This window comes from Arvicanthis niloticus, chromosome 3, assembly GCF_011762505.2.
Source record: "Arvicanthis niloticus isolate mArvNil1 chromosome 3, mArvNil1.pat.X, whole genome shotgun sequence".
NCBI classification, from domain to species: Eukaryota; Metazoa; Chordata; class Mammalia; order Rodentia; family Muridae; genus Arvicanthis; species Arvicanthis niloticus.
Window position 1 is genome coordinate 61003171 of NC_047660.1, and position 26050 is coordinate 61029220.

Genomic DNA, 26050 nt, shown 5'->3' on the forward strand with positions numbered 1-26050 from the left:
TAAAATTAAAAATAAATAATTTTTAAATAAATTTAAAAAGTATTTGATTTTGGTAGTTATTCTGGGTACTGTAAGAACCCAGTGAATTCACTAACATGCAAATATTAATAACCATGGCAAAGAAAATAACAAAGTAAGTGAAATCCCTAATAAAAGAAATGTATTTAAGTAGGTAAAACAATAAGAACTACATATAAAGATTCAGTTGATAAGTATACTTGCCATGCAAGTATGAGGACCTGAATGAATCCCCAGCACCAAGATAAGAGCCAAGCACGGCACATGCCTATAATCCAGCAGCCAGGTAAGAGCCAGACATGGCACATGCCTCTAATACAAGCACTGGAAAGCCCTGAGGCTTGCCAAATCAGTGATCCAAACTCAATGAGAGACCCTGCTAAAAAGCTAAGATGGAAATAAAAGATGACATCTGACATCAAACTCTGGTGTGTGTGTGTCTGTGTGTGTGTGTGTGTGCACGCGCATGTATACATGAGCACACAATAAGCTATTTAACATTACTCTTTAAACATTGCTTTTTTAAAAAATCTTTAAACATTGGTGTTATGGCAGCCATTAAGTATAATTCGACTAAGTCATTAGTCTTAACTTTAGAATTCAATTTGCAAGAAACACAAGGTATCATGTCTCCCAGTGCAGTGAGATGCATCAAAGGGCACAAACACAGCTCTACCACATGGGTTCTTGAGGAACACTAGGGAACAAGTGTAAGCTGAGCAGCAGCATAGCCACTGCTAAGCTGGTCACATCACAGGCACTGTCTCTTCCCATGATCATAACAGTGCTATAGCCACTGTCATCAGCCCTTGTCATAGCCTCGGCTCAGGAGGTTAAGAACATTTACTAATGGTTAATGCTTGCTTGGGTGGTGGGTGTCATTTTCTCCAGTGATGTAGCCACTGGGAAGAGGCCACACTCTAGTAAGTAACCTCCCATTCATGCTCATACAGGTAACCCTATTAAATTCTGGGGTCACATTAAATATGGGAGTAAGAAGGAGACTTGTTGGGAAGAAGAAAGGGTTCAGCGGAGTTGTAGGGGGTCAGGAGAGGATGATGGGGTAAGCACGATCAAATATGCTATATGCTTGCATGAAACTGCCAGAGTAAGTGAATGAATGTATGAATGAATGACAGAATGTGACCCATATTTGCAGAGTGGGTGAACAGCAGGACTAAGAGGCCCAAGCCTAAGGCTTCCAGTCCTCCATGCTTACGGTCCATGTTCTAAATGCTCATAACGAAAGCACGGCAAACAGAAACCAGTTTGAAAGGTAGAAAGAAAAGGGGGTATAACACAACATAACCAGAACACAGTATTTGAAACATTGTAACTTGTGTGGGAAAGGAAACAATAGTAGGAACAGGATCTGAAACACTGTAACTTGTGTGGAAAATGAAAGAACAGTGGGGAACAGGAAGCAAGGAAGAGAGAAGACAAGAAGGAGGATGAAAGAATAGAGAGAAATGGAGCTTCCTTCCCATGGCCAGTGCCACAAGGCAGCCAGGTAGGCTACAGTCACTGTATAAACCAATCACATTATGCACCACTAGGAAATGGATATTCTTCCAGTGACCTTGGCCAGTCTGTTCTTTGAATTGGGTTTCCAGAACTTCTTATAAAGGAGTCACAAACGTCAATGGGTATTTTAATGAATAATTTTTTTAAAAAATAGATTAAGAGAAAATCAACTGCTATTTGTATTTTAAGCATTTATGGAAAGACAAAAGATGACAGCTTTGAGTGTGTCCCTTTCACTTAATGCCATAACCTTGTAAGCCTGGGGAAGTCCTCTGTAGCAGGGGTATTGAGAAGGCAGGCTCTTTTTTCTCAGTTGGTTGTCTCAGTGCCTGTGAGGCACACCAGGCCAACAGGCTGACAGATGATGTTTCCTCACAACTTCAAGGTGCTTCCTCCTGGAGGCACAGCAGGGACATGTGGCCCAGCACTTCAGAGGCCACCCCAGGGCAATGGCTCCCACTTGACTCTAGTGGAGCCAGTTTTTTCTGAGGCTTTAAGGCATCTCCTAGATGGACCACAGAATAATAGAGGTAACCTCCTTCAAGTAGCTATGATGCTGACAGGGGAAGACCCTCCAAATGTCAACAAGGAAGCCTCTGGCATCAGCTGAGATAAGCAGAAAGCAGATGAATCAGGGCACAGCTAGCAGCCAGTGATTCCAAGAACCACAGCCTCTGCCAGGAACACCTGCCTGTTTCTTCACTCTCCTCTGCCATATCCTCTCCTCCTGCAAAGCTCCTCCTGCAAAATCTCAAGAGCTTTTCTTTTGAATTGCATGAGAACATTTATTATACCGAATCATGATTCTTTTTGTTTTTATTGCCGTTTTGTTTAGTTATTTTGTGATCCTGAGAGCACACATGTGCCACCGCATAGATGTGGAGGTCAGAGAACAACTCGTGGGAATCAGTTTTCTCCTTCTACCACTGGGCTCCAGGGATCGAATTCAGTCTGCAAGGCTTGGCAGCAAGTGCCTTTACCAGCTGAGCCATCTCACCACCCATGTAACTCTTGCTTTCCATGTCTGATTCCTGAACAAACTACAGGTTCTTCCTATCACCCACACAATAAAGTACAAACATGGCCACAACTGTACATCTGTCCAGTGCTCACTACTCACAGGAGTTAACATCTGTAAGGTCTCCTGGAGCATTGAACTGTTGCTCCTGGGGGAAACACAGGGTGAGGTTCTCATAAGCTTCCAGCAACAGCATTTTTGTTAATCTGTCAAAACATTCTATGTGTGCTTCTGTTTAAAAGCGCTTACTTAACATACATTGCAGATTCATGACCATCTGACCCACAGCAACATCACCAAAATCAAGCCTCAAGGAAGCCTCTCTGAAAACAAGAGAACATGCCACACACTCTCTTTGAGGCTTTTATTAGCACTAGGCAGCCCTTTAGCACTTGCTAAGGACATTTTATAAGGCAAAATCATCAACAAAAAGCACAGGATAAAAAATTCACAACACTAAACAGATGCCCTGGGGAGAGGCTCAGACAAGAAAGCAGGGCTTGACCTGTGACCTCAACTGGGAATAAGTGTGGAGAAGATCCACTGCTTTTCATTTTTCTCTGCACATGTCTACAAATAAGCATGAAAAATGAGGCAAAGGTTTATAAGCAAAGGTTAAGGGTTATAAGCAAAATTTAGCAATTATGCAAATTCCACTGAAGTGCCTGGCTCGAATCAGCTGTGATAGGCGATCAATGTTCACTGAGTTTTGAAAGAAAACCAGAAATGAGCATGAGAAAGTGGATCCAGATGTGTGTGGCTGAGCTTCTCATAAGAGGGAAGGTATGTGAGTAAACAGAAGTGTGTGAATGGAAGAGCACTGAGCGAGCGAGTGAGTGATCAAGTGTGTTAAGCAGTAGGTTCGTGAATAGGAGAAGGAACAGATGAACTGCAAACGCAGTGGGAAATGAGTATTGATGAACAACTACACAAGAGAGTAACAGACTGAGCCCTTGCTCAGAACCATGCTATCCCATTGCATCAAAGACTAAGAAGGATGTTCTGTGATTCAAGTACAATATTAGCAGGCTCCACCTGAAAGTTGGCTTGTTTCTGAGCAGTACTGAGATGACACTGACAAGGACTGTCTGGATTTAGAAGGAACCTGGAGTGGGAGAAGCAGAAGAACATGGAGGACAATGGCTTATGTCTCTACTGTTGTCATCTGGCCAGGCACCCCAACTCACACACTAACTGTGCTTCTCCTGTATATATCAAGACTCAGGCCTGGGAGAAGCAGAAGTTAGACAGCAAAGCACAGGAATGAAACAGCCAGTATGTAGACCTACTGTGTGTTTCAAGTATGTACAGGAACTACTCAGAAACCAGTTCATTTTGAATTCCTAGGAGTTGTTGTCAAATGTGCTCTTTCAATCAAAACTCACTTACAAATGTAATCACTATAAAGTTCCCTAACACTTTCTATTCAGAAAAAAATCTTGCATTCAAATAGTCAGGAACCCCAAAACATCAACTCTTTTAGTTCCAAATGACTACTTAGAAATTAAATTCCAGGAAGAAAGGGAGGAAGTACAGACAGGTGGGGAGATGAAAGGGATGGGAAAGAAAGAGAATTTGTTCCATAATACATGTCTAAGTTTCTTTTCACAGCTTAAAAGCTTATCTGTTTTCATTGCTGAATGATATTGCATTATCTAGATGTACCAGAGTACTCTTAGGTTATACCAAGGTGTACTTATACATCTATCTGTTAAAGTATATCTTAGTTGTTCCTAAATATGGAAAATTATAAATAAAACTGCTTTAAACAAAAAGAAAAAGGGAAAGAGCTTTGGAATTTCAAAGGAAAAGAGATTAGGAATTTCACTGGAAATGCATGCATCTATTACTCAGTAGGTGTAGATTCAAGCCTTTGTTTTAAATATCAGGAGTAACTTGGGACACTAAAGTAACCAAGCAATTGACTTTCCAGATCTTGTGTTTAGGCAGTGACAGCTTTATCAAAACCACTTCCCAAAACCATTCTCTAGAGCCTTCCCTAACCAGCATCTGACAGGAAATGGAGCAGAGGAACTTTGAGGATGGAATCAATACAGAACAGAAAATGGCAGTGAAATAGAAGGCAGGTAGAGGCAGAAAGCAGGTCAGGTTAAGAAGAGCACCTGTCTGGGGGTGGAGGGGAGAGAGGAAGTTCTGAGCCCAGAGCAAAACCCTTCCTTAGCCCATTCCCTGGATCCCAAACCATTGCCTTCCAACCTTTCAGAAGCAGCTCAGGATTAAATCTGTCTCCTCTGGGGCGTGGCTTGGTGGCAGAGCAATTGCCTAGCATGGGTGAAACCTGCATTCAACCTCCAGCCCACAAACAGAAATAAACAATCAGACTGAACCCCTTCACAACACATGAGAAACCCCCAGGTCAGGTGCACCAACTCAGCAACAACCAGACATGTCTTGAGAGACAACCAGACATGTCTCAATCAAAGTGGCTACTCTATGCTGCTCAATATGTCAACCTAACTAGAACTAAATAAACCCCAATACTACAAGATCCAAAGATGATTTCTCAGTACCTAAAGGCCAGGAGTCTTGCCACAAAAGAAACAGGAGTCATGCTAGATACTAGAAAAACATTCCTTCAAAATCCCATTTGTGGAAGGGATACAACACTCTGTCATGTGGCTAACTCTTGATAAAATAGTATTTATTCACAAAAAAAAAAAAAAAACAAATGGCCATATTTTTGAGACAAGGTATCATTCAGCCCAAGCCGACCTTTAACTGTGTTTAGCCTCCTTCTAGGCAGTGGGCTTACAGGCAGGCACTACCACACCCCATTTTTGGAGTGCTAGGGTTGAACCTTGTACATATCTAGCCTTCATTATACATATCTAGCAATAATCGTGCCAACTGAGCTACATCTCCATGATGTGCGGTCCTAACATGTATATATGTGTGAAATGAGATTTCCTGACTTACCCCACCTGTCACTTGCTATCTTGGGTGATCTTAAATCAGCAATCTATTAAAATCTTACTCCTTGTCCTGCCATAAGAACACTGAGAACTAAGATTATCTTCCAAAGAAATACCCTTAATCAGCTAAAAATTATTACTGAATTTCCTGAAAACTGACCACACACTTATGAGCCATAAGATAATGCTTTATCACACAAACCATGGGCTGAAAAAACACCCATTCCCAGAGCATGTCTGATACTTGTTGATCATTCAATGAATGAACCTCTCCATTTCCTTCCTGTGAACTGTGGTTTTTCAAGATTCTGAATGGAACATGTCTAAACACCTCCCATTAAAGGAATTTGAAGTGAAACACCAGAAAAACAAATCAGTAAATTCAATGGCACCTTGCCATTTGCTAAGCTATCCTGTTCCATGAACACACAATGCTGCCCTGCTTGTTCAAAACCTGCCCCAGTAGAGCTAGTGTTAAGGTAGAGAGACAGTCCAGCATGTCCCAGCCCTTTCCTGTGGCCAGCCTTTCATATCTGTAGCCATACAGGAATGGGAAGATCTCAAGAAACAAGCTCCCAAAGGGCCATCTCCTCTTCATTTCGATGAAAAGGAAGGAACAGAAAGTAGAGGAAATAGACTCAAGGACCCTTGCGCTAACCTCCTAGCCACCCACCAACAAAAACATGCAGGGAAAAAGGCCTTCTGTGTACTGACCATATACAGACATTTTCCTTACACAATAATAGTACAACTATTCCCATAGTGTTTACATTGTAGTGTTTATTATGAGTCATCTAGAAATGGCTTAAAATAAAAATGTATGTAGGTTCCTGTGTAAATACTATGCCATTTTATATAAAAGTCCTGAAGATCCAAAGATTCTGGCATCCCAGGAGGGTCCTGAAACCAATCCCCCATGAAAGGGATGGAGAACTGTATTTGGGTCCAAACTGATCTTCAGTACTAGATGGTGCTGCTTCCCATGACAGGATAAACAGGAAAAGAAAAGACCTACTTGGTCCTTGGTTCACCATGTAGGTTTCTAACAAGTGAACACTAGAGAAGGTCACTGGGTATCACAATAATTCAAATGAGGGTGTGGGGATCAAGATAACTCCATCTCCATAACCTCAAATGAAAGAGCAGACCAGCTGACCATAAGCAAGGCTGAACCAGGTCTGACAAGAACCTGCATCAACATAGTGAGAGGACATCATTGAAGTGATGTCATCCAGGCATTAAACCACCACATCAGTCTGCAGCCTATTGTTCTTACAGGTCTATATTAACATAAAGATATCTTGGATTTCAGTTGTCAAAGAAGTTTAAGTATAAGGGATTCATGACTAGTTTTATGGTTGTACGTACACATAGTAAAAATAAAGTCTAAGATATAGTCATCCCTCAGTACTCCTGAGTCTGCACCTATGGACAAGACATCCCTGGAAATACAACCACAGATCAATTCTGTTAAGCCTGTATCTGTACAAATATTTTTTTCTTGTCACTCTTCACTAAACACAATACAAATATTATCTCCATAGAATATTGTGCTGTATTAGATATTATAAACAATTGTGTGCATTGTATCAAGTAAAATAAGCCATCTGAAAATGACTGTAAGTCTACCTAAACATGTGCACAGGTTCAATGCATGTGTTACACTACATTATATAAGCAGAATCAAGCATCTACAAATACCATTATCTGTGGATGCCCTGGAAACAAATCCCCGACACATAACAATGTGCTGCATGGGTTTTTGTGTTTTCTTGTTGTTCCTTTCTAAAGGGATTGATCTGTTCTTCAGTTTTGGGACAGATGTGGCTGCAGGGTTCCCTACACTGACCCTACAACATGAAAACATCATGCAAAAAATTATCTGGCCCATATGTCTCCATTCAGAATCAACAAGCCCCCTGTCCCAGGAATGCATTCAATTAAAAGAACATTTACGCTCATTTGAACCACAATTGAAACCCTCTGTACCTAGGTTACAGATTATATCGATGCAAAGAATCTAGGGTCCAGCTGTATCCCTGGAAATACAACCAACACAGTACCAAATGCCTGTCTCAACAAGCACCTGAATGAGGATGCTGCAGGAGGCCTCAAGATGCAGGCTTGAGTCTTCACAGCACCTGCAAGTTCTGGGCCTCAGAGCAAATCATGTAGATTCTACATTGTTTTTATTTGGTACTTAAAAGAGATGGAAGCCATGGAAAACCTGGATATTGTAAGTGCACGGCCCCACAGCCTGATGCCCCAGCACACTGGGCTCTGTGTATGAGGCTGAAGCAGGCTAAAAAATTGGGTCAGTGAACATTCACCACATGCCAACTGCACACACTGTGTGTGGCTGAGCCTCTGGGAAACAGAATGCTTATAGAGAGATTCTGGCTTCAAAATCTTCATCTAGTAAAAGACCAATAAGAATGAAATGTGAGGCCAGATATAAACCAGAAATGCCAGCATTTCCCAGTTTGGTGCTGTCCCCTGGCTCACAGCTGTACTCACCACACTCTAGGTTAATTTAGTGAGTGCTACCTTTTTCTAAATGGGAGGATCAGATGCTTCCAGACTTCTTGAAGCAGACTCGTTTTTTCAAAGCATTCTTTTTAATAGTTGCTTGTTATAATCAGTTATTCTTGATGTTTTAAAGCACCTTGATAATAATCAGATAATTTAGATTAAACTCCTTAACAGTAATGATCTGAGCCATAGCTCTAGTCTCTTTGAAATGAATAAAGGTGACAAACTCAAACTAACACCCCTAGTTGTCTAGTCATGTGGAGGTACATGCATGTACATGCATGTAATCTAATGTTCTCTCTAAATTTCAACCAGACAGGATTTTCTGATCTTTATAAAGCTTAAGTGTTATATGCCCTAACCTGTCTTTCCACGCTTTGTTAAGACTTCTAGTCATCCCTCAAAATCCACTTTAAATGCTACAATACACATTTCCCAAGCAGTTCTTTAAACTCCCCTCTGTGGCTCCAAGACATTTAAGCATTCTTCAGTTACACCAAACTATTTACAGAGATGTTTGTCCTGCCAGATTCCTGAGAGCTGCTCCATGTGTACACTGTGTCAGAAGGCCAGGCACCAAGCTGATATGAATGTCTATGAAGACATGAATGAAAAGGGCACACATAAATTAGGACCTGAGAACAATATCCAGACCATATCCAGAGTAAGAATTATTCAAATTGTCCTTTTAATTAAAGTGTGACTCATTAGCAACACAATGTTTCCAACTTCTACGTAGTCACTATAGCATCCTCTCTACTTTTTCTAAGAAGTTTCACCCATTCACTTCTGTCTCTTTTAATCTACCCCTAGGATGTGCTCAAAACCAGAGAGAGAGAGAGAGAGAGAGAGAGAGAGAGAGATCACTACATGTCACAGTAGTTTAACAAAAGTGACTCCTGTTTCCCCAAACCTATTTACTTTCTTTCACAATGATACCCATCTTTTCTTTTTTTTTTCAATATCATCAATTTATTTATTTAAATGTTTTTGTTACAATTTTATTTATCACAGAATATGTTTGTGTGGACATGTGTGGAGGGCAGAGAATAATTTTGAGAATTCAGATCTCTCATACATGGATTTTGATACCCATCTTTTCAAAGCTTTTTAACAAATCTTCATTTTAGTAACTAAGCTGTATAAGGGTGCTTGATAACAACATCATCACCTATTTCTTTTCTTCCTGCAATCTCATGGCACTCTGAATAAGCTATTTTGGTCAGTTCTCATTCCCATGGCCGCAGGGGTCAGAATAACCACTAAACCTAATGGAAACCATGAAAGGGCCCAAAGGGAGCAGAGTTCTCAGCCCCACTCTCCAAATCTCCCATATGAGGTATATGGCAAAGGGAAAACCCTGCTGTTCAGGGAGCTCTCCTCCCAGCTCTGCCCAGTGGAGGAAAAAAGATCTTGCACAACCATTTTGTGTTGGGGGTGGGGGGTGGGGGGTGGGAGAGATATCAGAGTCAAGACAGAGAAGGCCTGGGAAATACAAACTCTGGATTCTGGAGGTCCATCTAGAGAGCAGACCTCAGCCAGGGTGTCAGGCTCGAGTGCTTCGCCTTAGAAGAGGCAAACAAGAGCAGGTGCCTGCAGGAGCAGAGGCAGAGTGGGAGCCTGGCCATGCCTCTGCCGCTAGCTCTGCTCCAGCCGCAGCTGCATCCCTTTAGACTATTCACCCCAGGGACAACCTGGCACGGTCCAATTAGGCACAGGAATAAGGGAGAGAGGTTCCTCCTACAGCTAGAATACTGAGTACACACTCAGCACACAGGTGGGGAGGGGGCATCAAGGTCTATATCTGCACGGCTTGTAGAATAGATGGAAATCAATCACCATGCTACTCATTTCACCCCAGAAGCATTTACTGAGCTCCTCCCACCTCAAGGGCCACTGCTACACATTAGGTAACATTAGGAAGTAAGGTGTGGTGGACAGGCCCTTTAAATCAACTATGGGAAACACACTGAACTACCCTACAAATTATACTATTGCCTGCATAATGATGGAGTTGTAAAAAAAAGCAGCTCCCAGGACAAACAAGACATGCTAACTAAAATAATCAGAACCACGGCTGGGATTGAGGGAAGCTCTGCAGAACAGGTAATATTTCCAGTGGACCTTAATTAAAGAGTGTTACTTCATCAAGTAAAGAAAGAGAGACAAAGGTATTCCAGACAGGCACTACCTTGCCTGCATGCACAAATCAGACTTCATGACATTTGGGGGAAAACAAATAGATTCAAATGACATGCAGAAACAGATACAAAACATGACACCAGCGATGCAAACCCAGGCAACAAGCTCAGTGAGAAGTGCTAGATGCTGCCCAGAAAGGGTAGCATGTACTTCCAGGCAAGGGCTGAAGAGATCTCAGCGAAGTGACCCTCTGATCAAGGTGCAGAAGGTAATTCTGACATGACTGTGGAGAAGGCATTGATGCTTGGAGGTTCTGGGGCTGGGGAACATCTGAAAGCACGCTTCCACAGAGAGATCACAACTACAAGTGTATCACTGATAGCAGCACTCTGTGCTAAGAGGGGTCTCCGTCCCGAAGACACTTGACCCAGGAGACAGAAGCTACACATCCCTTGCTCTCCCTCACTGGAGTTCATAACTGGTACTGTCAACTGACTGTGGCCTGGGGAAGGTAGGCAGAAGTCTACTATTTTATTTCTTTAGCTTTTGGTTGGGGTTCTTGTTGTTACCTTTACAGTGTCGCACTGTGTAGTACTGGCTAGCCTGGAACAGTAGACCAGGCTGTCTCAAACTCACAACCCTAGTGCTGAGATTAAAGGCCTGTGCCATCACACTCAGCTAGTGCTTGGGGTTTGGTTTGATTTAGTTTGGTTTTTGGTTCTATGTTTTGAGTATTTGTTTGTTTATTTTAAATAAAAGAAAGTGTTTAATTGGGTTTACAGCTCTGAAGGGTTACAGTCCATGGTGGTGGACCCAAGGTAGCTCACAACTCAAGCAACATGACCTGTCTATGTAGCCCAGATTGGCCTCCACCTTGCAGCAATCCTCCTGCCTCGCCCTTCTAAGTGTTGGAATTATAGGCATGTGCTGCCACATCCTAGAAATCTGCTTCTAATCACATACTGTTTGTGTCAAAAGCCCTGGAGGACACAACTGGCACTGACAGCTTAAACACTTTGGGCTCCACTTCCACAAGTGCCAGAAGCCACTGAAAGCATCCACTTGGGAGAAAAACTCAAGCCAGTGCAAAATCCTGCAGATGACACTGCTAAACATGGAGTTAGGTGTGCTGTCCTTGTCAGCCAATAAACCTCAGAATGTGAATCATGATGGCCATGTCATCTGACAGTCTAAGAACAACATCCCAGAGGGGCATGCAAGGCAACCCTTAGAGCAGGGAGCAAATGGAACAGCCTGGGCATGAGTTAATTCAATCACTACATCTGCAGAAACACTTATTTGTATGCATATTTTATGTTAGCATATATATGAACTATATTTTTTCCATATAACCTCAGGCAGTTTAACTTTCACATCCTGAGATTTATACTTATTAGTAAAAAGCACCTTTTTCAGGTAGGCATGTATACTCAGAAAGCTTAGGGACTGTTGTGATAACACGGTCCCTGCCAGGTGTTGTGCTACATGCCTATAATCTCAGTGCTGGGGAAGACAATGCAAAAGGGTTGTCATGAGTTCAAGGCTATCCTGAGCTACAGAATGAGACCCTGTCTCTAAAAAAGTAAATAACAATAAAGAAATAAATAACCCTATAGTCTGTTCAACGCAATGAAGGGCAGTATTTCTGTTCTACATATTTTTTAAAAATGCCTTGTATTGTATTCAACTGGGATTGACTTAATTAAACCCACTTACATGTCTAAAATGAGAAAAATAAGAGCATATCAAATAGAGAAAATCATTCTGTAAATTTTTGTTTTAAAACATTTTATATCTACATCTTACATATCTATCTTTGCACTTAAACAGTACCAGCAAACTCATTTAGAAAATAAGTAATTTTACATATACCAAGACCTGAATTTATAAAGTTAAATCAAATTCTACACCTAACAAACTTTATTCTCTTTTACAAGAAGCTCTTCTAAAAAAGTATTCAAATATCTAAACCAAGTAATCTATAGTGGAAAATTCTTCTAAAGTAGAAATATTATACCTATGACATTAAAAATAGTGTGAGTTCTCAGCAGCCAAAATATGGAACCAGCTTCATCAACACATGCATGGACAAAGAAAATGTGGCACATGTTTACAGTGGAGTTTTATTTAGCTATAAAGAAAAATTTATAGCTAAATAAATTTTTAGGAAAATAGATGGGCTTGAAAATCATGTTAAACTAAATAAGCCGAACTTAGACAAAGATCACAGAACATAGAGTCTGTGTAAGTATGTGTATATTATGTGCATATGTGTGCATGTACGTGTATGCATGTGTGTGTGAAAGAGAGAGAGAGCAAGAGAGAGAAAAGAAGTCTAAAAGGATAGAGACACAGAAAAGAGATAGTACAGAGGAAAAAAGACAAATATCATATGCTTTGTCTTACATACAAAATCTAGATTCAATAGTACTTATTATACACATATATGTATATGACATGAAAACAGGAGAACTACATGAGGAAAGAGAGGAAATGAGAAGGAAGGAGAGAAACAAGGAAGGGTAACAAAGGGGAAAATACAAGCAAAGTTTAACATGTGTATAAAATATAATAATGAAACATTCTTCTGTATACTGAAAAATTAATTTTTAAAACTTCTAAATGTGTAATATATTCAAGTTATACAGGATATAATTTTAAATTTGTAATATTGGCATAAAACTTTGCACTATGTGTGTGTATGCATATTTTAAAAATGGGATATGAGGGCTAGAGAGATGGCTCAGCAGTTACGGGGACATGCTAATTCTGTTCCCAGAACCCACAAGGTGATTCACAACCATCTGTAACTCCAATTCCAGGGGATCTGATGCTCTCTTCTAGCCTCTGAAGTCACTGCACACACATGGCATGCATGCACACATGCAGACAAAAACGTTTTTTAAAAACTCTAAAAACAGAAGTAGGATGTGGCTAACAGAGGTGTGTGGACCGATGCCATCTTTCCATTGTGTTAGTTGAGAACTTCAGAATGCTTCCTTGTCTGAGCTGCCTCTAAATTTCAACTTTTGTAAGCACTAATCCAAGTTTTTATAGTTCAAGTAACTTGGATTAAATGATCACCTGACCACTGAGAAGTGTATCTTAATGTACATGATAAAGTAAACCTTAAGGGTTTTTTTTTTGTTCAAAATTTTACTGATGAACTGTGTTCCAAACAGTAACTAATGATCCAGTCATCATATTCACATGTTTAGCAAAAATACTGAACCCCTACTGTGTTCCATGCATGTGATATGTTCCTATGCCACAGGAACTGGGGAGATGCACAGGATTAAACCAACCACCCTTTAGCAGAGCAGAACCAGGGACTTGGTGTCACTCACAGCTACACCCCAGGATCAGGCACAGCTCCCAACCACTGGCAGGTTACAACAAATACTCCATCACCATAAGGACCGTCCAAGCTAGTAGGGATAGAAAGTGAGAATGGGGACGAAAACTTGCAGTGCTGGCAAGTAATGACAGAGCTGCTGGACCCTTATTCACACACAAGACTTTCTGACAATAATTTCCACCTCCATCTCTCCTGCATAATGAAAATCTTGTGTTGTTCAGAGAAAGGGTTTAGACTCTCACTGCATGGCCTATTTCTAGTTTTAATTACAATGCTTGGCAAAGCTTGGGGACCATTTCAATTCATTTCAAAAATAACTCCCATTCAATACAAGAAGATGGATTTTTCACACTTGTGAATTTTTATTTACTTGATAATTAAGATGGCTTGGCATGTAAATAAAGCATTTTCTTGGCAAATTTGGTCTAGTGAAGATACAGAATTGTAATGAAACAGCATGCCTCAGAAAGTAAAAACTCTCATTTGCCTTCCAGGCTCAATTTCCCACCTGACTCTTATTCAACCTAGCAAAAATGCAGCTCCAATTAAAGGCGGGGCATGGGACTTATCAAAGTGCCTGTTGTTACTTACTGATCCATACAGCTCCCCCTTCTCGTTCATGCCGAGGTAGAGTCCACTGTCCACACCACGAATGCTGACCAGGCCCACTGCTATACTGATGAATTCCAGAATGCCTGTGAGATAAGCAGCAGACAGGAGAGTTAGAGCCCCAGAGCATCTCCCTAGAGCCACAGCATTCCCAGGGGCTTCAGTGAGGAAATGGGCCCAGCTTCCGACTTGGAGCAATTCATACACAACTTCTGCCCTAATAAACTGATGCTCCCGCTAAACTCTGTCTTCTCATAACCAGACACTAAATTATCATAATGGGACAGATTTTACATAACTAACACAGGTTAAATCTTTTAGAATAACGATATAAACATTCTAAATGATAAGTCTGATGAAACCAATGTATATATCCTAATGAGCTAAGAGTATACTTGAAAGGGAAATGACTTATTTCCATTTTATATACCTAAAATTAAGTATTTACATATGGGTACTTTGAATTTGTACTTACTATTCTCTGGGCCTGGGAGAAATAAACCATATTCACAATTTGTATATTGTATACATAAGTATGTATGTGAATAAGTACATGTATACGCACATATGCACAAATAATTTTTAAAAATTCTATTCGGAGAATAATCTTATGTGTCTAAAAAGAATAGTGTGAGGTGCCAATTAAAGCCTTCCCCAGCTTATTTGGAAAATGATCAAGCCCTCAATTGAATAACCTTATCGAGTTCCTTTTGAAAATTATAAAGTACCAAACACACACCTCAAATGTCTCTGCTTAAACAGGGTAGTGATTCTTTTTCTGCTCTTGTCTAAATTTCAAAGAACAGTCAAACAATTAAAACATCCTAATATTATGGAGGGGAAAATGCTGGTTCTAAAAAGACAGACAGGAAGGAAGGAAGGAAGGAAGGAAGGAAGGAAGGAAGGAAGGAAGGAAAGAAGGGAGGGAGGGAGGGAGGGAGGGAGGGAGGGAGGGAAGGAAGGAAGGTGCATGCTTCCAATTAAAATAGGCACAGAATACTTTATCCCCAAAGCAAATCAATATAATGATCCCTTTCACTTCCTTCTTTTGCGTTGCTTACCTTACTAAAAATAACAACACCTAAGCTGGGCATCAATCCAGAATTTTATGGCCACACAACAGCAGATTCAGTCTCCCTGAGTCTACTGTTGCTTTAAGAAATCATCCTGCACAATACACAGATGCTGCTAATCATCTCTATGCTTGGCCATGCTCCCACTTTGATTATAAATTAAAGTACTACACTTTGTGTAGATCTTGTGTCAGTTCATAACAAATATTTTATACCATTTATTTTGAAAACATCTTCAGTCATTGAGAAAGTGTACTTCTAAGAGTGTAGAAAAAGGAGGGGAAAAAAGGCTATGGTAACAGTGTAAGTGATATATAAATTTTTAGAATAACTATATAAACATTCTAAATGATAAGTCTGGTGAAACCAATGTATATATCCTAATGAGCTGTGTAATGTAATATATTAATATATTAATGTATGTATATTACATTTGAGATATATATGTGTGTGTGTGTGTGTGTGTGTGTGTGTGTGTGTGTGTGTGCTAAAGTAAGGCTCCTGTGACTAATGAAAAAAGTCCATTTATATGGACAAAAAAAACCAATTAATTTTCCAACTCTCATGGACTAGACTGGACTGCTATCAAATGAAGACTCTGGCTCCATAAATGTAATAAAGTAAAAGGTTCAGTTAGAAGGAAACTCAGTTGCAAGGTGATCACTCATTCTTGTACACATAGTATCACTCATTCTTGTACACATAGTATCACTCATTCTTGTACACATACTATCACTCATTCTTGTACACATAGTATCACTCATTCTTGTACACATACTATCACTCATTCTTGTACACATAGTATCACTCATTCTTGTACACATTACTCATTCTTGTAGTTGCACAAATGTTATGAAGATCCTTATGCTATGTTTACAGAAAGTCTGATCACATGTAGAAACTTATTCTAACAGAACATGAGATTGTGATAACAGAGCAAAATCACCCCTTACTCATCAAGTCCTAACTTTGGTCTGTGTAACTTTCACAGACCATCCACCAGACAGAAGCCAGGGAATGACTTGCCTTCCCTCCTTCACAAAGCAAATGGAAAGTCTGAGGAGGCAAAATCTCCTTGAGATTTACTGAACAAGAGATATACTTTGATTTTGATGCAGTCATTTTATTTCATGGTACCATTTCTAACCCTTATGACTCAAAATAATCAAAACTGGAACACTTTATTGTTATTAAGGACCACTTATACAAGACTCTCTTCTTGGAACCCCCCACAAAAGTACACCCTAATCAAGGTTTACAAAACCTGAGGTTAGTATAAGGACTTACTTCATGCCTACTTTCACTAAAAAAATGAAATACAGGAAACATTTCACCCACTTTGATATCTGTGCAATTTAATTTACCAGGTCAGTGAGAAAAGGGTAAAACATAAAACTAAAAGCCATTCCTGTCCTCTGAGAGGCCACACAATGATCTGTCTCCTCTACACACAGCTTTAAGAACTAATAACGTACCAAAAGCTCGACCAGATCCAACAGAGAATATGATTTTACAAACTACCTCACTAACTGTTTTGAAGAACAGCAAGAATAGTAGTACAGTAAGTGTCATGTAACAGCCAGAATGCTTAAACATGAGAAGTCTTGTCTTCTCCAGTCTTTGGGATAGTCCTGGGCACTGCAATGTCTTCAGCCCCAGAGTACAACAGGACAACTGAGATTTCCTCAAGTCAATCAGACTGTAAGGCCTGTTTCCTTGAATATTATGCATACTGTGCAGTTGGCTCTAACTTTCTGGGTTTTACATCTGTAATTTCTTGCCATTTTTATACACTTAACCTCTGAGACTATTGTTACATAATATGGGGATGAAAATAATATTTTATCTTGTTTTTTTCTAGTTATTGATAAAAGGGCTAAAACATATATGCTTTCACTTTTTTAGACAGTGACCTATTATTGAGGGACTATATCAACCAACCATCATGCTGCTTACTAAATATAAAAATATAAAGAGGCAGGCAGATTTCTGAGTAGAAGCAGGTGGATTTCTGAGTTCAAGGCCAGCCTGGTCTACAGAGTGAGTTCCAGGACAGCCAGGGGTATACAGAGAAACCTTGTCTCAAAAAATAAAAAAAAACAACAAAAAATATATATAAGAGAAATACGTGGTGTAGACCTGTCTCCTGCTCAATGGTAGTCCTTCATTATCTGTGGAAAGACATTCCTTGCATACCTGAAGCTACAGCACCCCAAACTTTATTTATACTGTTTTATCTTGTACATATATACTCATGACAAAATTACAAATTAGCCCCCCCAGGGGGTTAATAACTGATAAAAATAAAACCAGTATTAGATAGTGTAATAAAATGTGTTTAAAACTTTTGAATTATTTCTGGAATACTCCATTTAACATTTTCAGACACAGTAAAAAGTGAAGCTAACAGGGGAAGGGTCTGCTGTAATGGGAAGAACAAATGAACATAACTATGGTGCCTGTGTGGCTCACACAGTGGGAGGCAGATGTGTAGGGAACAGGTGGACACAAGACCAGTGGTTTATTCCATTACAGAAGAGCAAGTCAAGAGTATCATTAAAAAAAAAATCTGCAATGAGTCTAGGGAGGTCTCCCAGCAAGAAGCAGGACCCAATGACACCAGGTGGAAATATTTTGTCACCACAAACCAATATCCATATCCCTGAAGCTCCTTTAGAGTAGGAACCTCAAAAAACAGTCCAGATTTTTATGAGGTCACCCCCATAACCCAAGGGCAAGCAGAACACCCAAATGTGTGAGTCACAGTCCTTCTCCCACACCCAGAAAATGCCAGTGTGGTAAGGTCAGGAAGACCTGGCAACAGGGTAACCAGACCCCACGCCATCCAGACTGGAATCTTTATCATTCCTGGTACCACCTTGTCCACAGTGAACTCTGCAATTCTGCTCTCCAGCAGATCAAGCCCTTAGCTGTTGCCAAGCAAGTGCCTCCAACTGCCTTGAGGTCAGAGCACTCCTTACACTAATCTGTTGACCTATGCAAAGCTGAGTAACCAACATGGACAATACTAGATCAATGACAACCTGGGAGACTGTTTCCAGATCAAGGGAAGAAGAGGAGGAATAAAAAGAAGGAAGAAGAAAAGGAGAGTAATGGGTTGGCCTAAAACTGACATTTTGGCCTCTTTCTCCTAGCACACACAACCTAGATGACATTGGCTCAGAAAGGCCACAGTAGGAAATGGCAACTGGATTGCAGGTAGACTAGTGATATTTGTCCTCTCTCTTCCACCACAGAGAACTCTTTCTATAAGGACCCACTCAGAGTCTTATGGAGGCTGATAAAACCAAAGATCCACTGGTCACACACTTCTTCTGGAATAGTCCCAGATTAGGTCTCCCTCTTCCCAGTCTCACTGACCACTACTGATAATCAATCATGGAATGTCTTGTTCTGTTCAGCTGTGTCATTAACCACAAATTAGTGCACCCTCCTAGAGTACACTTATGCTGTGCCTCACCTCTAAAGCCAGCCATAGGAAATGGGAAAGCCCAGAGACAGAAGCTGTTGTACCCTAACCCATGCCCTCTTTAGATCAAACAACGAAAACTTACAAAACCGGTATTGTCAGCTTTGTTGACCACCATAACAAGATTATAAAACCTTACTGTCACACAATTTGGCTGCAGGATATAGAGAATTTGACCTCTAACTAACCAGGAAACATCTATTCTGCTGGCTAGTTTTCACGGTGATAAAAGGGGTTATACAGACCACTGGAGAAGAAATAGCAAAGGTATTGCCCTCTATGCTACACTTCGGATCTGCCAGGTAAGACATACCCACTCGTATACAATAGTGGTATAACCATCACAGGAATAACCAACATCTCTCTGCTTGGATTTAAGACTTGATTCATAGGAGAGAATTCATACCTGACACTGTGAACCTGGTCAACAGCCTGTGACTGGCAATCTCACAGGCCCTAGGGTAGAATCTGCTGTTGTGATTTTGCTAAACTACCATGCTGTCAAGTTGCCCTTTAAATATTCATGTTTGCACTCAAAGACCTATGCTTCTCTCTTTGGTTTCTAACCAAGGCTTCTTTTTGCACTGGGAAGCTGTTAATACAGAGACTCCTAATTAAATTACTTAGAATAAGTGACTGGAATGCTCAGCCTTAGAGTGGATATCTCTGCCACCATGGCCCTCTCCGAGGTTCAGAGAACACCTGGGAAGAGAAGGTAGAAAAAAAACACAAGAGCCGGAAGACAGAGAGGAATGGTGTGAGATGCTGTTTTCTGGACATGGCATGGCTGTTACACTCATAACTCCTAACAACTGAGATTAGCTGCACAAGACTTGCACAGGATTAAGCCAGTTGATGTTCCAGCATGGATGAGAAAGGTCTACAACCTCCCGCTCCCAGCTGAGGAACCTTTGGGGGTTAACAGCTGCTAATGGAGGAAGAGCTATTTTTCTTTGAGGGTGTGGCTGCCCCTGCTTCCCAGCCCTGTACCCAAGTGTATACACACACACACACACACACACACACACACATATACTGGCCGTGCTAACTGAACTCAGAAAGAGGGAAAGGAAGCACCCGCCACCATGAAGTTAGGGGACCTGTTGGAAATATCCAGGAGCAAACTGGAGGAGGGAAGTAAGAGGCAATGTGATCAAAACTCATTGTATAAATATATGCAATTATCAAAGACTAATAGACAACAGCACAGTGGAGTAGCCAGTGGTCCAGCTACTCCACAAACTGAGGCAGAAGGAGCCTGAGCTCAACAATTCCAGGCCAGCCTGGGCATCATGGTTACCCTGGTGACTGTGTTGAAGAAGAAACTGAGGAGGAACTGTGAAGAAGAGAAAAGAAAATTGGGGATGGGGGGGCAGGTCGGGATTTTACAGAGAAAGATCGCATGAGGTTATCAAAAGTGAAAGGTGAAACTGGATGCGGTGATACCAGCCAGAAATCCCAGCATTTGGGAGCTGTGGGCAGGAGGATTAGTGTCCAAGGCTAGCCTGTGCTACTTAAAACCCTGTCTCAAAAGTCAGTGGAGAGACTGGTTAAGCCCTTTCACTTCCACAGCTTCCTGATCATGCATAGTAGCCATCTGGGGCTCCAGAGGGTCATCACAGAGCCTTAATCTAGGAATTCCTGAACCAGCTTGAACAAAACTGGGTTCCCTTAGTTGAATGGATACAAGCTTTCTGCAGCAAGCTTAAAGACAGCAACTTTTCATTATGAAGGCCTTCCCCTGTACAGTACTGAAAAGCCAAGGCACAAAGGATCGAATTTTGTTTTTTTTTTCTGCAAAACCCTGCAAACAAGGTTTAACTTTTTTATTATTATTATTATTATTATTATTATCATCATCATCATCATCGTCATCATCATCATGCCATTATCTTTCTCCCACCTAGTACCACCAATGTCTGACACCCTACTCCTATAACAGGCCAGGTCCTGCCCCTCAAATGGCTTACAAGCAGGAGTGTCAATCTAGGGTTCTGATGACTTTTGAGTCACACAACCTCCAGGCCAGGAAGTAGGCCCGCTTCAGATTCCACAGGCCCAGCGTTCACTTTTTTCATTACCCTGCATTGTCTACTTAATTTTTGCTCATTGTCTTAACAGCTAGCAAGACCAGAAAGCCCTTCCAAGTGAAAAACACACACTTGCATCCCAGACCATCACTCAGAGACAGGACCTCATGGTCCCCTCCTCCCAGGGCCCAACACCCCCAAGGAAAAACAAAGGGCTCCTTATGGTCCCACCTTCAACTCCCAGGCCTGGCTGCAGCCCCTGCAGCGCTGAGATTCCCTCTCCCCCATGTCCCCGGCTCAGCCACAGCCTTGTCCCGCCAAGCTTGCCAGCAAAGGCAGTCACCTGCGGCGGCTCGGGGGCGGCAGAAAGCGTTGGCCCAGCACGTTTCCTTCTGCCATTCCTTTTCAGGTAGAAAACGCACCTTCTATTTTAATCGAGGTGTAAACCCACCCCACCTACAGCTACTCTGAAACCCAGGGAGAAGACGAAGTCCCCAGGGAGGAGCCGAGGAGGCGCGGAGGCCTTGGCTGCGGGGAGGGGGTGGAAGGTGAAGCGCGGTGGTGCGGACGCCAGGTGCGCCCCGCAGCCCCTCCGCCCCGCCCGGCTCCGCACCGCGGGGTCCTAGCGCCGCCGCAACTCCCGGCGGGCGGGGCTGAGGAGGTAGGGCACGGAGGCTCCGGGCACACGCACGGCGCTGCAGAGGTTGCTAATATTGGGACCTGCCGCAGCAGCATCAGCGGGAGACCGCAGCACTGCTGTCACCCCGGGGGCCCGCTTCTCACTGCAACCGGATGAAAGACTTAAATAACCCTCCTTCCCCACCCCCACTGCGCACAACCGCCCACTCAGCTCCATCCGAACGAGGGTGAGTGGCACCGCCAAGAGAGCCAGGCGCGCCCTTCGCCCCCCCCCCCCCCCCAGACAACCGGCCGACCTGCTATACTTGCACCCGGGGTCCCCAGCATGGGCCGGGGCTTCCGCTTCCCTCCTACCAACACCACCCCCTACACACACACACACACACACACACACACACACACACACACACTGTGCGGAACCAGAGAGTAGAGATGTCACTTCCTTGGCGACACATTCTCCAACCTCTAGGATGGGGCGGGGTGAGGAGATTGGGGCTTTTTGTTTGATAGTCTGGGTTCTGCGGCGGGTGGTACCTGCAGTCCTTGTCCGCTGACCCCTGGACGCGCGCGCTCCCCGCCCCTGCATCCTAGCACAGATACTCAGTATCTGATGTATCAAGTGCGCGTGGCAAACGTCCTATCTTAAAGGTGACTACTTCATTTTTTAAAAAAAGAAAGAAAGAAGAGCCGGGAGGTGGAAGCCAAGGTTCGAAGAGGGGTCCGGAGTGTAAGGGCTATCCCGTGACCTGGGCCAATTGTGAGGCACCCAGGGTTGGGACCGGAAAATTCACACAATAAAGGTGGCTTTGGCTGACCGCAGCGCCCCTGCAGCCCTGCACTCCGAGTGCAGCCAGCCTTCTGCTCCTGCTATACTAGATCCGGATGCCTTCCCTGGGTTAGTGGTTAACAATAGCATGCCACCCCCTGCACCGCCTGCGAGGCTCTTTGTCACCCCTACCCCCACCCCTTTCCCTGCGACTGTGGCCTCGCCAGGCCAGGGGCGCCCCCGACCCACCTCCCAGACCCAGCGGAGCCCTACTACTCTCCCAAACCCCGCTGCGCGCTTCAGAAAGAAGTGGGGGAGGGACCCTGCGTGAGACCGTGAAGCTCAGTTCCAACCTCCAGTCTGTCTTCGGTCCCCGCCACCAACTCTCCCGCTGCGGTGCGCACCTCCGGCCGTTCCCACACCGCACACCACCACCGCGCTTCCTCGGGCGGCGGCTGTCAGCGCCGCCAGACCCGCACTCACACACAAAGAGAAAGCAAAGGGACTGAACAAGGGCAAAAAAGAAAAGTCGGACACCCTACACGCGGCCAGAAGGGCGTCGGCCCCTGTCCAACCTCCCCTGAACCCCAGCGGTCCCCGCAGTACCGAGGGGCGCACAGGAGCACTGTGTAAAAGGGAGTTAGAACCCGAGCGCTCTTAGGACCGCGCGGAGTGAGAGCGACGCGGGGCCGGGGGCTGAGCCCGCACCTGCCGGCCCGGAGCGCGGGAGGACCGGGCTCCAGCTGCCCCGGGCATCAAGCGGGCTGCCCAGACATCAAGCGGGCTACCCCAAGCCCTAGGATATTCGACCCGCGCCATCACCAGCCTCCCGCTGCTTGTCTTGCTCCGAAAACCGGGCTCCCTAGCAGCCCTTAAGGTGGCCAGCTAGACAAGCACTCCAGTAAAGTTTAGTCTTCCCCTGCGACAGCCAGCAGCGGCGTTCACTTACAGGGGTGGTGGGAAGATAGTTAGGTTTCGAAGGAATAATTGCAGCAATGAGCTGCTTTCTGTTTTCAAGCAGCGAGGGGACACAAGTCAGTTGGGGGAATTGACTGGGTTCGCTTTTGAGCCCAGCCTCAATAGTGAACTAAGAGGGAAACCCTGGGCCTCAAGAATCTGGACTATCTTCATCCAGGCCTGGACCCTACTCACCTCCGGGCAGCATCCACAGTCCACGAAGCTAAACACGTAGTTTAGATTTCGTTCAACATCTGGCATTAAGGCATGAGGAAGAAAAATCACCACAGGACTTGGTTTTACGACCTAGACTAAGTGTTGTCAGGTGGGTTCACTCAGGAGTTAACTCCTTCCAACAGTCTGGTTGCCCAAACTGTCGGTTTTTTTTTTTCTTTCTTTCTTTCTTTCTTTCTTTCTTTCTTTCTTTCTTTCTTTCTTTCTTTCTTTCTTTTTTTAAGTTAGGAGGAAACCCAGATTCCACACACCCCGCCCCCTCCCAACGCCAGGCAGGACTGTGTTCGCTGACTTAGCAGCACTGCACCACCACTGAAGGTGCCCCGCCAGGCACGTGTGTGGAGGCATGAAAGTGGGCAGAGACCCACCTGAGTCTGCAGCCTTCCGTGCTGAGTCACAACTACCCTGCTCAGAACATGAAATCTTCGGAATGTCCTTTAAAATGAGCCTGCAGCTTTTGCAAGCGCACGCAAACCCTCACACCAGAAAGCCACTCAGGAAACCCATACATGGCTACACGCTGTGGACATTAAAAAGCGGAGGTTGAGAGTCAATGGATGGAATCGCCGGCACCCCTAGTGAGATTTCAGCCCCACTCGGGTCATTTTCCCCAGAAGCTTCTGCCCAGAGATTTCGGATCTAAAACACGACTTCAATGCTCCCCACAGAACAGCCAGCAATCTTCGCCTGCGTGGCTTTCAGACCAGCACCAGGAATAAACAACACGTTTAATTTACAATTCAAGCAGAATGCTTATTAGAGGAAAGGGGACAGGAGAAAAACTTAATTTGAGCAAGATATTGGCTACCTACGGGAAACTGGATGCAGTTTAAAGTTCTTGGTGATTAAAGCTTTAAATTCGTGGAAGTGGGTTCGTTAAAGAAACTTCTTAAACCTTATCTTCTCGCATATCTAATGAAAAATTTGGGATTTGGTTATATTCATACTCCCCCCCCCCTTTAAAAAAAGAAGAAGAAAAGAAGGGCCTTCTGAGTGTGGAGTTGCACCAATGCCAGCCGCAGATCTGCAATTCCGGAGGCTTTTTCCCTCTCTGGGCTGGCAAGATACTCAAAGGTGTGGGGGACGGGGGGGGGGGGGGGGGGGGCATGAATATGAGAATATAACCTTCTAGCATCCTCTTCTAACCACCTCCTTCCCGGTAATTAATAATCTGAACGTGTCACTGCGTGGACACTGAGGGGTTAAAAGGCATACCTACCGAATCGGCTGTGGTCTTTCCTGGTTCCCTGGATAGTACCGTTGGGGAAGATTTCTAAGTGAAATCCAGTCCTGCAGTACAGCTGCCTCCGCCTGAGAATCCCCTTTAAATGATCCAAGTCCGTGACTGCGGGTCCCCGGGGCAGCCCCCCTGCTTCGGACTGACCCAGGTGGTCACTTAGCAACACCGGACTGTCCACCGGCAATACCGGTACATTCCCGAACGGTACCGCGTCCTGCACACCGAAATAGCTCCCAACTTCACCTAAGGGAGCCATCAGAGGACTCGGCTTTTAAGCACAAGAATAAACAATAATGACGGTATCAAGCAGGAGACACTAGGCGAGGTATATCCAACTCCCCTCCCTTGCTGCAGTTGCAGACAGAGAGGGAAAAAGGGTTCTTTTCTTCAATCCATCCAATGCATAAAAAAGTAATCGGCTGTTTCTCTGGCACAGGTTCAAGGTCAAACCACTGATAGTCTAAGAAGCCACCACTTTATACTCACACACTGACATTGATCAACACAGCTATGCATCTCTACATATATGAAGCCTCGACTCTCAGCAGGCAGAAAGGTCTTCATCCCATCCGACCGGAATAAGGGAAAAAAATCCGTAGTTTCTCCATTTGCTTAGAGATCAAAATGACCATAGCAACGTAAGTGCTTGGGCGATATTACAGGGATTTTTAAGATGCTCGGGCTACGTCAGAATTTACGGATCCTGACTCCAGAAAGGCATGCGCTGTTTTTACTCTCTAACCGACTCTGCAGACATCAGCATGAATCCTTCAAGGGGAAAAAAAAAATCTCACGTTGGCGGCGGCGACAAATCTCTCCTCCCAGTCCCTCCTCCAAAAAATAAAGATAATATAACAAAAAGAAGGGAAAAAAACTTTCGGCGTCCAAAGCTAGTATCCAGAACGCTGCAGAGGCTCCGCGGAGGTCCAGCGGCTTGCAATGAGGCGAGCAGCAAGCGGCAGGCGAGGACCGCGTCCCGGAGCTCGCGTGCTGCCCGGGCTGCCGCGAACAGGTGTCGCCGCGCGGGCCGCGCAGCGCCGTGGCCGCGGAGCGCTCCTCCTGCGCAGCCCCCGCCGGCGCGCAGAGTGGCGCAGGCGGCGGCATTGGGCCGGGTTTAAGGTAGCGCGGCGGCCGCCCCGCTCCGCCCGGTCCTAGCGCCCGCCCTGACGCCCGAGCCGCTCTGCCGCAGGCCAGGCACAGGCGGGCAGAGCGCGGGACTTCTCGGGGAGGATGACCTAGGAAACCCGGCTTTAGAGACGCCGGAGACGCGGTGCCAGAGACGGGAAGCAGCAGCCCGGAGACGTTCGGCCACAAGAAATCTAGCTTGCTAGAGCCGCAGGGTCAGATGGGAACTAGGAAAGCAGTTTTCGCGCGGACTCTGTAACCTTGCGTCGCATTATAAAATAGACTGGGAGGAAAGGGTTGGTGTAGGACGCTGGGTTGGACAGGGCAGTTTCTCTTTCATTCTTCAGCCAGACTCACAGACG

At 44.0% G+C, this 26050-nt stretch overlaps 1 protein-coding gene across 1 annotated transcript in view; it reads right to left on the reverse strand.

Moving 5' to 3' along the window:
- Fgf9 (fibroblast growth factor 9) overlaps nt 1-25618 on the reverse strand; it is a 40010-nt gene extending 14392 nt beyond the window's left edge. The window contains exons 1-2 of the mRNA XM_034499214.2: nt 24543-25618; nt 14117-14220 (exon numbers count right to left, since the gene is read on the reverse strand). Of these exons, the coding sequence (XP_034355105.1) occupies nt 14117-14220; nt 24543-24819 (381 nt within the window). The 5' untranslated portion in view covers nt 24820-25618. The remainder of the gene's footprint in view (nt 1-14116; nt 14221-24542) is intronic.
- Between the last annotated feature and the right edge of the window lie 432 nt (nt 25619-26050).